This window comes from Balaenoptera borealis (assembly GCF_965194805.1).
Source record: "Balaenoptera borealis genome assembly, chromosome: 3".
NCBI lineage: Eukaryota > Metazoa > Chordata > Mammalia > Artiodactyla > Balaenopteridae > Balaenoptera > Balaenoptera borealis.
The window spans coordinates 4573151-4587277 of record NC_138866.1 but is presented as its reverse complement, the minus strand read 5'-3'; the positions used below and the strand labels follow the sequence as shown (position 1 = coordinate 4587277).

General features: G+C 58.0%; 1 protein-coding gene across 9 annotated transcripts in view; it reads left to right on the top strand.

Annotated features, from left to right (window-relative positions):
• Nucleotides 1-14127, top strand: part of EVL (Enah/Vasp-like) — a 160657-nt gene that overhangs the window by 123555 nt on the left and 22975 nt on the right. For all 9 annotated transcript variants that reach the window (XM_082387737.1, XM_082387736.1, XM_082387735.1 and 6 more), the window contains one exon: nucleotides 12263-12326. In XM_082387737.1, the coding sequence (XP_082243863.1) occupies nucleotides 12263-12326 (64 nt within the window). The remainder of the gene's footprint in view (nucleotides 1-12262; nucleotides 12327-14127) is intronic.

Below are 14127 nucleotides of genomic sequence, written 5' to 3'. Positions count from 1 at the left end.
GCTCCAGGAAAGCCTCTGCAGTGGGCATGCTGGATCTGGGGCTTCAAGGATGGATAGAAGTTTGCCAGTTAGAGAAGAGAGAGGGCAGTCAGGTGAGGAAGCTGCATGTGCAAAGGCACAGAGGCGTGTTTGAGCCTTTCACAGGGGCACTTCCCACCCTGGACAGGTGTGGGGGAATCAGTGAGGCTTACGGAACAGTCCGGGCCAGGTCTTGAAGGGCCTAGACCTTCCCCTCGAGCCCCAGGCCTTCATGGCCGCCTCTCCCTGCCAGACAGATCTTCAGAGGTGAAAAGTGACATCCTGATATCCTGCCCTGGCGCCGTGGCTCTTGCCAGGGCTTAGAAGGAGGGTCCTTGCCGATTCCCAGCTGCCTGGGACTTCCTGAGACCTGAGAGCCTCGAGCTCTGCCTCTGTGGCTCCTGGGCAGCTCTTGGCCGCAGCCCGTGGCTTCCAAATGGACTCAGCGATGGTTTGCCCCGGCCAGCCAGCCCCAGTCGCCGCTGTCCGTGGCTAGCACCCCGCCTGTCTCCCAGCTTCGGAGGGACACGGCATGCTGTTTGCGGTGGCAGACGGTGGGACTGAAAGAGTCCGGCTTCACCCATCTTTACCACCGATTGGGGGTAATTCATGCCTCTGAAGCTCCATTTCTGATCTGTTGCACGGGGTTGTAATAACAGCCTGTCAGGTGGTTTTGAGAAGTAGACACGGTGATGTGGAGGCATAGACGTAGGGTGTTTCTCTTCCCAAGGTGCTCGCAATCCAGCAGGGGTGCACACAGGCACCTACACAGCTCTGATAAAAGGCAGCCTGGGGCTTGGTGGGCAGGGCTTCACCAAGTCCCTGAGCAAGCCTGGGGCCATGGGCTTGTGGGGCAGAGGTGGGAACGTGCAACATCACAGGCAGAGGCAGCGCCAGAGAAAAGCGGGAAAGCAAGAAACATTTCAGGAGGATGCCGGCGACCTACTAAAGAACAGAGAGGTTAGGAGAGCACACCGGGCCGAGGCTCAGAGAGTGAGTCGCAGGGCCCTGGATGCCAGTCAGGATCCCGCCTGTCCTGGGGCTGGTGTGCGGTGGAGCTGCAAGAGACCCCCAGTCTCCAAAGTCCTTGCAAGTCCTGGGCCGTATTGTAAAAACTCATGCAGATTTTATGTTCTTCTCCATGTGTATCTGTGCCTCCTTCCCTATTTGGAATTATTTCCCATTCAGTAAAACTGATGCTCCAGAAGGGTGGTCTGTGCCCCCTCATTTCTGCACATACCGCAGAGCACCCCAGGCTGTGGAAGGGTCTGCCCAAGGCACAGGGGCCTCTCCAGTTGAGGCGTGGAGGGCGGAGAGTGGCCTGGCCTCAGCAGCAGAGTGCAGGAGCAGCCCTACTGTTGTGACCTCAGTGACTCAGGCACAGCTGGGGATTAGCCAAGCCACACATAACTGGCAGGACGTTCTTACATGAGCTCATCTAGAAAACTTAGACTAAATCCTTGCTGAAGAAACAAATACATTTAATTAGCTAGTTCATAGGCTCATAGTGTAAAAAAGGACTTCACAAGTCATATCAGCCAAGACCCTCGTTTTATACACAGAGAAACTAGCTCGGAAAGTCCGGCACCGGCAGCAACAGGGCTCAAATCCAGCTGTTTGCCTGACTGTTTCGGTAGCTCCTGATTCCCTTTGCAAACACTGCTGTTGAAATGTCATCACGCGCTTCTGGAGCATCTAGCAGCTGGAGGTGGAGCAGGCAGCCTAGTTGGGGTCCGAGCCCTCCCACCTGCGGGGTGTGAACTCTGCGGATCCCATCCACTGCGCCTTCAGCAGTCGGAGGTAATGGAGACACTAAAGCCCAAAGAGAATTAACACTCGGCTCTGCTGACCCGCATCCTAGGTTCGGTTACAACTTCACCTTCAGTTTCTCCAGCTGCTTGCACCTAACACGTAGTGCTTTTCTAAGTAGAAGTGGTCCATGGCTGGTGGGGTGGGCCCGGAGTTGGATTTCTGACCACTGGTTACCAAGAAGGGAAACTGCTCCTGAAGTCCTCCCCTTTGGGGAGTTTTCTCAACATGGCGCATTGCAGAGCTGACCTCTGGAGAGACAGGAAGCTGATGGGGACAGAACATGGGCTCAGAAGCTGCAGGAGCTCGTTCTGCTTCTGACTCTGTCACTTACTTGATGTAGACAAGCTTTTAATCTCTCTGGGCGTCCCTGGCCTGCTGAGGTAATGATAATGTCACTCCCGGGATGTGTTATGAGAATGTAATAGATACAGATTTGAAATCTTAGTCACTCAGAATTCCCTAAGAAGAAGAGGCCCTGGCAGGGCTGAGTTGTGCTGTGTCAGACTCTAGGCTGACACTAACGCGTGGAAGATCCACACCCCGAGATAAGCGATGCTCTCGTTGTGTTTCAGACCAGAAAACAGAGTGAAAGAGCTTCAGCAGTATGCCCAAGGTCAAAGAGTGACAGCACCAGGACTCAAATTTAGCTCCAAGTGGCTTCAGGTCCGCGCGCTCTGTGAACGGGGAGTGCTGTTCTCAGCACCTGACGCCTCCGCTGGCTCAGCCCCACAGGCGGGAAGTGAAGTCCCAAAGAGGGAAAGCGACTCGCTACCCAAGTCCCCCAAGCCCAGCAGAACCGATGTGTTAATCATCCCGGGAAAGATACGGACAGGCAAGGCCGTGTGAGCCCCACATCAGGGAGGAAGGGGTGGGGGGTAGGAGGTGCCAACCTTGAGATGCCCCTCCTAGGCAGCAAGTCTGGGGGATCCCAGCTTCCTTTGAAGTCCTTCGTTATACCTTACAAATCCGTACGTATTTGCATTTTAGCTCAGGGAAGTAAAGAGGGAGCAGTCAGTGTCACAAGGGAAGGTGGTAAGGGAGGGGGTGCCTGACCCAAGTAGGTCCCTGGTAGGGAAAGAGGAGTCTGGAGGAGGTGGCTGGGGGCTGGGAAGCATTTCCCGAGGGACCCATGGGAATGATGTTTCCCACGTGGGGACCAGCACAGAAGGGCTGTGCTTTCTGATGTTTCCTGTGAAAGCAGGGCTCAAGGGGAAGAGTCAGAGACAGAGAGCAGGAGGCAACCTAGGAGTCGGGCAAGGCTCCACGGGGTCGGAGACCCACTTGGCCGGGCTCTGTGGGCCCTGGGGCTTCGCCAGCTGGGGAAGTGCAGAGGCGCCTTCACGGCGGAAGGAGCAGCCCCTGCACCCACAGGTATGATGGCAGAGCGGGGTCCAGGGTGGTGGAAGGGGGTGAAGGATTGACTTCCCACGGGCCTTGAAGCCGGTTGGGCTGGAAAGCAGGCAGGAGAGGCAGGGATTGGCTGAGAGAAGCAGCGAGGAGAGGAGAGGAAATCCAAGGAACAGCCGGATGGAGCTCGGGAAGAGCGGGCGGCCACGGTCAACAATGCCTGGGATTCTTCCTTCGGTTGGTCACCTGTTCCCTCTGGCTCCGCACCCGCCTCGTCCCCTCCCACGGCCCACAGGGGACAAGAGGAGAGCGAGCCACGGTGGGAGTCTCCTTCTGGAAGGCACCTGGCGTCACCAGGGCCCGTGGGCTGGCCCCACGAGGGGTCTGGACCCTCGTCCAGGGCCCCCAGAGCTTTCTGGAATCGGGTAGGCAAGCGGGTTCTGATAGGTTAGCTGGGAAGCCTCATTAAACATTGAAGCGGCGAAGCCCATTTGACCGCTGCCCGGCGTATCGGTTTCCCAGTGCCCAAGCCAGGCGGCTGAGGAAGGAGAGGTAAGTGGGCAGGATGCGAGCAGCGCGCCTCCGGACTGCGCCCCGGGGCCTGCCCGTAATGGTCAGCAGGGAGTGGACCTTCCACTGCTTCTGCTTCTGCCACTGCGACTGCACCGTGCTTTGCAGAGTGAGCTGTAGGTGACGGGGGCCCCTCCCCCTCCTCCCCGCTCCTCCCGGGCCTCCCCTCTCGCTCCCAGGTGCTGGGGGAGGCGGGGCCGGAGCTCTGGGTCTTGCGACGACCTCCCTGTCACTGGTGGTCGGAGGGGCGAGACGCTGTCCTGACCGAGGCCTTGCAGGAAGGGTGGGCAGACGCAGCAGCACGCGGGCCGGGCCGCGGCCAGTGTGGGCTCCGGTCCCAGCAGCCCCGTCCACTTGGGGTGCCTGTGGCCTTGGGAAATCGCTCACCCTTTCCAAGCCTCAGTCTCCCCGTCTGTGACATAGGTCTGACAGGCTCTGCCCTGGATAATTGGGCAGATTAATCACGAAAATGACGCGAAGGTGCTCTGTCACACAGACAATAAATGTGTGACCGATTTTATTGCACTTTATTCTATTTGAGATTCTTTTCAAGGTGTGTAATGTGTTCTGAAAGGAGCTTATTAAGAAAGGGAGAAAAAATATTTGACTAGGATGATAATTGGCCTGAGGACGGCAGCCTGAGTGGGACTAAGCTGGCTGGTTGGCAGCTCCCTGGCCTGGGAGCCAGGAGACCTGGGCTCTAGCCCCGTTTACCCCCGTTTGGATGTGTTCTTGGGCAAGTCCCTCGCTTTCCCCTGGCCTCAGGATCGCTCTACGCCAGGAGAGGAGACCCTGCTTGCTAGCACCCAGGGTGGCACACAGGCCTCCTGCTGTCATTGTCAGAGTGAAAGGGCCTTTCCTCTCTGGCGTACCATGCTGGTGCTTAATTGCAAGGCTGGTAGGTGCTTCTTACTGTGTGGCCTTGGGCAGTTCGCCCCTCTCTGAATTGCAGCCTCTGCATCTGCACATGCTGACCTGGGTCTACAGGTCATTTCGACATTGGCGTCTTAGACACAGCTTTAACCACTGTTCACCCTGGGGTTGAGCCATAACTGGCGGGCCCAGGGATGAGGGTGTATTACAGGATTGCAGTGGATGATAAATCAGCTGGCCCTGGTGATCTGAGTAAAACAAAACAAGCTGCCTCACGTATCAGCCACTTTGAGCCTAAATTCGCTCATAAGACCTGGCAGAAAAGGCACTAGAAAATTTACACGGGGTAACTTTAAGCAAGCAATCAAACTGGCAGGGCGGCGGCAGTCGGGATTTGCCTGCTGCTGAGCCAAGCCCAGGAGGTGGGTTAAGCACCCCGCCTGGGCTTCCTAAGCACAGAGGTGGTGAGGCAGCTGTCTGTCTAACCAGAGCCGAGCATCAGCATGCTGGTGTGGACAGAGCCCTGGGCTGGGAGACACTTGCCCTGGGCGCTGCTCCCAGCTCTGCCGATTCCTGGGTGGCCTTGGCAGGGTGGCGCTGAAGACCGTGGCCAGGCCGGAGCTTAGGCCCGGATCACAGGCTCCGTTCCCACGTGTGTGTTTGCTTGCTTGGCAGCAGGAACCTAGACACGAGAAGGGAAGGCTGCACCCCATCTCAGAGTGTGACTCTGAGCCGGTCCAAAATGGAGGCACCTCTGGAGAAAGGAGAAGGAGTCGGCCAGAGAGATGGCAGAGGGGAAGGGGGCTCGAAAGGGCTTGGGGCTCTGCCCAGCCTGGGCCAGGTGGCTGTCACTTGCTGGCCAGAAATTCCATCAGGCATCACTGGGCAGGTGCTGGATCCTTGGTTTCCGGTGCTGCTGGGATCTCAGGTTCCATCTTTTCAGGAGGCCCAGGGGATGCCTTTCCTGTAGAGACGGCCTGGAAACCTGGCCTGTCCCTCCTGTCCCAGAGGAGCTGGGGGCTGGTGTCCCAGGGCCTCATAAATGTTAATGGGCAGCAGGAGGACGGCCTTTCTCATGAGAAGGTGTCCGCAGTGCTTATCTGCCTACCTCAGCTGTGTAACTTGAAGTGCAGTACCTGGGGCAGGAGCGGTACGGCCTCTGCCTTGCCCTGCACAGCCAGACTCAGAGTGGAGTCGCAGTGGAGCGCTTATCCCCTCCGTGGGGACTCTTAGTCTTTTGTTTCTTTATTATAAGGTGATGCGTCCTGCTTGTGCAGAATTTGGAAGTTCAGAAAGAGGGGAAAAATCCACAATCCAGAGGTAGCCACTGTGAACATTTTGGTATATTTCCTTCTTTGTCCCTTTAAGTTGCAGAGATTCAGAACTAGGAGATCCTTGGTTCCATCCTTCTCACTCTATAGGAAACTGAGGCCAGGAGCGGGGAGGGGCTTAACTACGTCGTGGCCGAACTCCAGCAAGAACCTGGGTCTCCCCGGCTCCAGGTTCACTCCAAAGGGGGTTTGGACAAACTGAAACAGTTCAGGGAGGGTAGCCAGGAATGGGGAGGGGCTGGAAAAGAGGAATGAGGGGCACCGGGAGGACGGGAGGGGGCGCACGAGCGCCGCGCTCCACTGTCCGGGCCCCTGTCTGGGCCTGACCGGCCCCAGTGCGAGCAGTGCCAGCAGGACGGGCTTCAGCCCACTGGGAAGTAGACCCCGGGCAGGCTCTGGGGTCTCTCCTCACTGCGGCCCTTCAGGCCCTGCACAGCTGAGAGCCTGTGACACAGATCTTTCTCCTGGGTCAGGAGCGTTCATTTGCGCTCACTTCACCCAAGCACTACGTGGGCAGGGCACCTGCGTGGGCTCAGTCAGGATGGCGGCAGGCAGGCCGACCAACCCACGGTCTCCCTCTGCAGAGGCCAGTGGGTGCTGAGAGTCTGCGGGGGCTGGACTTGGGCCGGGAAAGGGCGCCAGGGCTCCCGCCGCCCTTCCTCCCCTTCACACTCCCGCCCCTGTTGGACCCTCTTGAGGACCCTCTGCCCCTCTCCTCCCATCCGGTCTCCCCCACCCTTCCTTCCCCGGGAGGCGGAGCGGTTCAGGGACATGTGTCTAAGGCAGCTGAAGTCACGGCGGGTGGTGGAGGGCAGTCACTTGCCGTCTCGGCTCTCGGGCTTTCTTAGGGTAAAATGCGGATGGTGCCAAGGCTCCCGGGACGAGTGTGAGGATTAAGTGAGGGACACTTGGGAGTCTCTGGCGCAGGACCCAGCACACAGCGTGGTGGCTGCCGGATAAACTTGAGTTCTCTCTTCCCACATCCCGTCCCCTCGAGTCTGCCAAGGGCCACCACCGCCGGCGACCACGGTGTCTCCCTGCTCGCGTGTCTCCAGCTTGTGAGGCGCGTCCCCAGCTCGGCTGCGGCCTGTTTCCAGCGTGAGGGGAAGGCTCTAGAATGTGCCACCTTCACAGCCTCGGCAGTTGTTGGAGATCATCAGACAGTTTGCCTGGGGCCCGATCATTCATTTATTCAGCAGATCTTTGTCGAGTGTTGACCAGATGCCAAGAACTACGTTAAGTGCTGGGCACGTGCAGAGCAGGACAGTTACGTGCCTGGAGGTTAAGTCGGACGGCTGTGCGCCTGGGTCCTGGCACGTACAGGCGCACGTAACACGTCCTAGGGGACGAGGAGCCCGGGCTCGCCGAGTCCCCGTGAGGAGGTGCCCCCTCTCAGCAAGGCTGGGGCGGGGCCGAGGGTCCGCCACTTTGGGTCCCTTCTCCCGAAGCCTGACCCTGTGCAGCCAGATTTTCCTCATCTGCTCTCCCCGGCCCCTTGCTGCTGAATGAGGGCAGCGGTCCCGAGGACGATCGCGTCTCACGCTGGAATCTGCGTCACAGGTGGAGGCCGTGGAAGTCTTCGGGGTGCAGTACCCGGACCGGGCGCTCTCACCCCACCTGGGAACAGCCCTGTGCCCTGTGGAGGGCGCGGGGTCATTCACGCCCTGCTCGCTGGTGAGGCCCCAGGTCTGACCTCAGTCCTCCTGGCCCCTCTCTCCCCTTCAGTCTGGCCTCCGGTCACTCAGTGGCTCGCCCTAGGGCCCTCGGCTGCCAGCCCCCCTCTCTGGCAGCCTCCTCGCCCCCTCCCGGGCGGGCTCGTGGCCTGGGTCTGGCCAGCCTCACCCTCCCCTCTGGTTTTGTCTCTCCTTCCCATTCCCCCACCTCGTGACCCCCAAGGGTGAAAGGGCCTCCTCTGAGTCAGCAGCATGTTTGTAGGAGTGGGTGTTTGGTGGGCCTCCGACCTGAAGCTGGAACGTGGGCCTCAGGGGACAAGAAGTCACTCCTTCCCCAAGAAGCGTCATGTCGGATCGACTCAGAGCAGACGAGCCTGTCTGTCCCATCGCCAGGCCCCTCACTGTGGTCAGACAGGGGCTCCATCAGGCACGGGCCGCCCTCTGCCCTGGCCTGCCACCAGGGTGTGAGCTCCAATGCTGTGGGCTGGACCCACAAGACACCAGAAGCTCACAGGCACCCTGCTTCTCCCGATACTGGGTCCATGTTCCACGTTAAATTTTCCTCTTTGTCATGTGTCTGTAGTGCAAATTAGCCTCTTTATTGTGACTTTGCAAAACTTGTTTGAAGTGAGTGAGAGAAGGGCGGGATCTATCTTAGTTGGAGCTCCCAGACTTGGCAAGCTTGTGACACCGAGCCCCATGGCCTTGGGCAAGCCCCCCCACCTCTCAAAGCCACCAGCACCCCTTCTCCGGGCGGCAGTGGGCCCCTGGTGCCGGCGGGGAGTAGTTAGCCTGGGAACTGTGCCTCAGCCGGCCTCCTCTCTGAACAGGCACGGACTTGGGGAGCCCTGTGTTTCTGTGGCTCACCTCTAGGTAGGTCTTATTTTCATCTGAGCGAGTTCAGTCCCATTCCTTCACCTGTGCTTTCTTCCCTGGGCTTGGTGATCACATGTTCCCTCAGACCTTCCCAACTCCATTTGATAAAATACGCCGAGTACCTGACGTGAGCCGGCCTTGAGCAGGGAGTGATGAGTGACAGGCATGGTCTCTGCCCTCCAGTCACTGTAATATCAGAAAGTGGTGTGGGAGAGGCCGAGCAGTGGAGGCGGGAGGAGGTAGGGCAGGCTTCCGGGAAGAGGCAGCCGTGCAGTTGGGCCTTGAAGACTTGGTAGGTGAGGAAGGTGTCCCGGGTGGACAGGGGCCACACAGAGACGAGGAGGTGGGGAGCACGGCAGGTGATCCAGGCTTAGTGAGCAGGTGCAGAAGGCCTGCTGGGCGGTGAGTCCAGGAGAAGCGGCTGGGGGGATGGGCTGGACTCTTAGCTCCATTGAGCTTGGACTTGACCCCGTAAGGGTCAGGCTTGTGGTTTCCAGAGATCACGTGGTCTGCAGTGTCAGTGTGGAAGCTGGATGGGGAGAAAGGGGCGTGGGTAGAGGCAGAGGTCCCTTTGGTTGACTAAGGCACGGGTCCAGGAGAGATGCTGAGGCAGCCACGTGAGCAGGGAGAGGCAGGTGGATTCTGCTGGGGTCTCAGACGCAGCAGCAGAGGACTTGGTAGCTAAGGAGATTGGGGGGCGGGCCGGCCTGCGGTGGCTCGGGCACGGGACACTCCGTGTGTTTGGCTTCTGATTGCACCGCTCGGAGAATCATGGGAAGTAACTTGGGACGCGGGACAGACGGGAGTGATGAGCAGCCGCCCGACGCTCCCGCCCTGAGATCTCAACACAAGAAGCTCTACGGATGGGCTCTGCCCAGGTTTCCCAAAGGCCCTAGACCGTTCCGGAGGGCAGAGCCTCCTCCCCGTTCTCCTCCCGCCTCTGCCAGGGGGGCGCCGTGGCCAGTGGGTGGAATGGGCCAGGAGGAAGGAGGCACGCCCCGCGTGACCCTGGACAGACCCCTCCCCTCTGAGACAGAGGGCCTGTGCTACCTAATGCTAAGGACCCTCGTAGCTCGAAACATACCCACGTTTTCTGAGGTTAAGAAGAATGGGAGGCCTTACACAACCAGTGTTGTCTCTTCCTGCTCCGTAGTGTCTAAAGTTCCAGCCGTCTCATTTTGAGATGCCTCATGCGCAGGGACTGGAGCCCCCTGGGAGCAGCGAGGGCTCCGCCCGGTCCTCCCACCCTGAGGAGGACCAGGCCAGCCGGCTGAGGGTGTCAGGAGGCAGTCCAGGCCGGCGGGCGGAACAAGGGGCACAAGCGCAGGACCTCCACAGATCACGCCGTGGCAGCTGGCAGCCAGCGGGGGTCCTGACAGCTGGCGGGGCCCGGCCAGAGCGAGGGTGGGCTCCCGTCTTCAGACCAGGGGCCAAGCGGGGGCTCCGGGGCAGGGGCTTGGCCCCGGAAGAGGGGCAGATCCGGACGCGGGCACGGGCCCAGCAGCCAAGGCCGGGTCTTGGAACAAGGCAGGAGTCCAGCTGTCAGGCCTGAGCCCCAAATGCTGGGCTGAGTGGGTGGCGCTGTCCGCCGCGTGGACACCCGGCAGAGCCTGGGCGCCATCTGAGGGCTGCAGCCCCTCACCCGGGACTCTTCTGGCCAGTCTGCCACCTGCACTCTTCATCCTACGGGCCGGTCTCAGCCGACACCACAGTGCGATTGAATTTAAGAAAGAAAGTGGCGTTTTACTGGTAGTCTGAGCCTGGTTCTCCTGCTTACAGGTGTGTCACTTACCCTTTCTGGGCTGTTCCCTCACCTGTTACAAGCCTTCCTGGGAGCTGTCCAGTAGGGTTGTGAGAATTAAAGTAACTGTAAATTAAATTAAGAAAAGTGCCTTGACACTGCTGTAAAGCAGTGTTCTCATATTCTTGCTCTGGTTTCCTGAGAACAAGGAGGGGAGGAGCCCTGAGGCCTGGGCCTCACGGAGTAGGAGAGAAAAGAGATCCTCTCCACCATGGATTTTTTTTTTTAATTAGGAATGTTTTTTCTTTATTAAACTTGAAAATTTTTCTAATGTCTATACTGGACATATTTATAGAAAAACCAATTTTTAGAAAGAGCGAAGTTACTTTACGTTAAGCAGAAAAAGCATGTTTAGAGACAGGAAAAGAAAACCAGTATTTATTTCACACCTACTGTGTGCCAGGCCACCAGATATTTATGTAGTCACCTCTGTAAAGAGTACGCAGGCATCTTCTCTCCTGCCGGGCCCTGAGTTCAGCAGTTGGCATTGAGCAAGGCAGGGTCAGGCAGGGCCACCCAGGGGAGAAATTTATCCTCAGGTGCTGGGGGGCCCTCCTCCCATCAAGCAGCTGGCCCACTGCCCACCATCTGGATCCTCCTCTTTCCACAATTGAAGCATCCACACAGGGGTCCAGAAGCAGCAAAGCAAGGCTCACTGAAAACTTGACTGAAGTCCATACTGGGGCCTAGGACTGGGCACTGCCGAATATGGAAGCAAACTTCCATATTGGAAAGGACTGTCAAGCATAGAAAAGTAGAAAAGGATTCAACCCGTGTTGTCACACCTGGGGGTGGAAATCGGGCCTTCCTGAGTGGGTAGATTTGGGACCTCAGTGTAGGAAGGAACCTGCTCCCTTGGGAGGTAAGGCTTGCATTGCGGGGATCATGCTAGGAGAGCCGGCCTGGAGGGCACCTGTGCTGGGCAGGAGCTTGCCCCAGAACCAGATGACCTGTTTCAGCTTTGAGATTCTGTTACTCTCTGTGCCGCTGTGCGCCTGACCCAGGGGACACCCTGCTAATGTCTCAGCTGTTTGAAGCACCTGTGGGAGAGGCCTTCTGCCCGCCGTGGATTTTGTCGTGCGCTGAGCGTTGCTGGCACCTCATCCTAGAGAGGAGGCAAGGCCCCTTCCCCATCTAGGCAACGAGGCACGAGGCCAGCTTGCCCAGGGTCCCTCCCCCATTGCTGTGACTCTGCAGTTCCCCAGTGACACCTGAGCTGGCAAAGAGAAGGAACAATCGGCTCCTTCTCAGATTGGAGCAAAAGCCTGATTCTCCTGTGACTGTAACACAGCACCAGCCCCGGTCTGAACAGGAGGTACACTCGTCAGACCTCGCCTGCTCTGGGGCCCTGCCTTCAGGGTCAAGGGCCAGAATGTGGCCTGGAAGCCTCCACGGCTGCTCTGTCCTCTTCTGCCCACCCCCCGCCTCCAGACTCCTCGATGCAGGCAGGAGGGCGTCACATCGCGGTGAGGGGCACGGGCTGCGGCCCAGACCCGGTGCTGAAACCCCGGCTCTGACACGTACCTGCTGTAAGGGTCATTCGCCTGCTCAAAAGGCGGAATAAAATGGATCTACTGGGTTCGGTGATTCCAAATTTTAGTTACAACAGCTTTGTGGGACATGGAGAGGCCGGAGCCAGATGTTGAGGGTTGAGGGCACAGTGGCAAGTGAGGAAGTGGCAACAGCAAGTGCGGTTTGAGAGGGAGGCCAGAGGGGTCAGGCGAGGAGGGGTGGTTCTGAGCCGTGTGAAATGGCACCCCCTTTACTGGCGCCAAGGCAAGAGCCGCAAGAAAGGGAGAAGGAGGGATGACTGAGAGGATGAGGTGGGACAGGGGGTTGCAGGGCTGAGAACCAACAGTTGAGACCATCTCCGGTGGGACCGGAGGGCAGAGGCAGGGAGAGTCCCGGGGGTCCTTTCTTCTCTGTTAACCGCTGCGCTCTTGTGCTTCTCTGCCCCACAGGCTCCTCCAGCCAGCGTCAGGTGCAGAATGGCCCGTCTCCTGATGAGATGGACATCCAGAGAAGGTAACCCCCCAGCAGCAAGGGCCAGCCTGGAGGACACACCTGTGGCCGCAGCCAGGACTCCCAGAGAGACACGGGGGCGGGGGAACAGGCCTGACCAGAAAGGGAGGGCAGCCAGCTCATTGCTGCTTTGCCAGTGACCTGAGAGGGTGTGGTTTCACAGGGGGAGAGCTCGCCGACGCTGCAGCTCGTGATCAGCCTGGCAGTGTCCTGTGTCGTTCACTTACTGAGCACAGCCCTCCCGGGTGTATTAGGAGGTAGTCATCTGGGGATTCAGTAACGTGGCCAAGGCTGTACTGCTGGAGATGGGCGGACGCGACCCGCCAGGCCTGTGCGACCGAGGTCCGTCCTTGACCCCGTCCTGTGCTCTGTCCGAAGGCCTCGTGAGCCCTGGTCCTGCCACTCTCTCACTGGATGCCCTGGGTGGGTGCCACGGCCTCTCTAGAGGATCTTAACCCCCTGCCTGCTCACCTCCCGGCGGAGGTTAAAGCAGGCAGAGGCTGTGAGAGCACTTTGTGCGCCGTAGTCCTCGTTAGGCCAGCCGGCCGAGGAGGCAGCGCCGGTGGGATTTGGGCCATAGGGTGATGCCCTGCCCCCCGGCCCCCTCCAGGGAGCTTTTTATAAGTGTTAGAACTGGGAGGAAGGGCCAGTGCCATTGTCCTGAAGTTACAAAAGAGGTCGTGGTGGCCAAGGAGGGAGCAGCCTCCCCAGGTCCCATTGCCAGGTAAGGCAGCGCCAGGGCTTGAGCCTGGTCTGTGCCGCCTGGGTGGGGACTCAGCATCTCTGAGGGGCTTGGAGTCCCAGCTCTGTGGGAGCCGTGCTGCGGAGGCAGGCCTGGGGCCTGCGTGCTCACCCAGGTCAGCGGGAGAGGGCGTGCCTCCAGGGGCCTGTGGTGAGACTCAGGTAGAGCCCGGGACCGGGAGCTGGGGAGGCCGACATCCCCACCCTCACCTGGCTCTGAGACTCTCTCAGGGGGTTCTCTTCTCGAGCCTCTGCCCTCCTCTGAGCGCCTTCCGGCCGCCATGGTGTACTTTGTGACCTTGGGCCAGTTACTGCTCTAGGCCTCGGCTTCCTGTTTGAGGGTAACAGTGTTAACGAAGGAAAGATGGGAATATGCTTCCCAGACTCAGGTTGGAGAGGTTCCTTTTTTTTTTTTTTTTTTTTTTTTTTTTTGCTTTTTAACAATTTATTTAAAATTTTAAAAATCATCAAATATACCATTTTAGCCATTTTTAAGTGTACAGATCAGTGGTATTAAGGACATCCACGTCGTTGTGCAACCAGCATCATCACCCACCCACAGAAAGTTTACATCAAACATGAAACTCTGTCCCCATTAAGCACTAACACCCCATTCTCCCTCCCCTCCACCCCTGGCAAGCACCTCTGTACTCCCGGTCTTCATGAATTTGACCCCTCTCAGGACCTCATGTGAGTGGAATCATACAGTATTTGTCCTTTTGTGACAAGCTTTTTTTTTTTTTTAACTGTGGTAAAATACACATAACATAAAATGTACCATCTTAACCATTTTTAAAGTGTACAGTTGAGTGGTACTAAATCCATTCATATGTTGTGCAGCCATCACCACCATCAATCTCCATAACTCTTTCATCCTATAAAATGAAACTCTATACCCAGTAAACATTAACTCCCCCTCCCCATCCCATAGCCCCTGGCAGCCACCATCCTACCTTCCGTCTTTATGAATGTGACTACTCTGTGTACCTAACATAAACAGAATCATACAGTAAGTCTTTTTGTGACCGGTTAATTTCACTGAGCATAATGTCTTCAGGGTGCG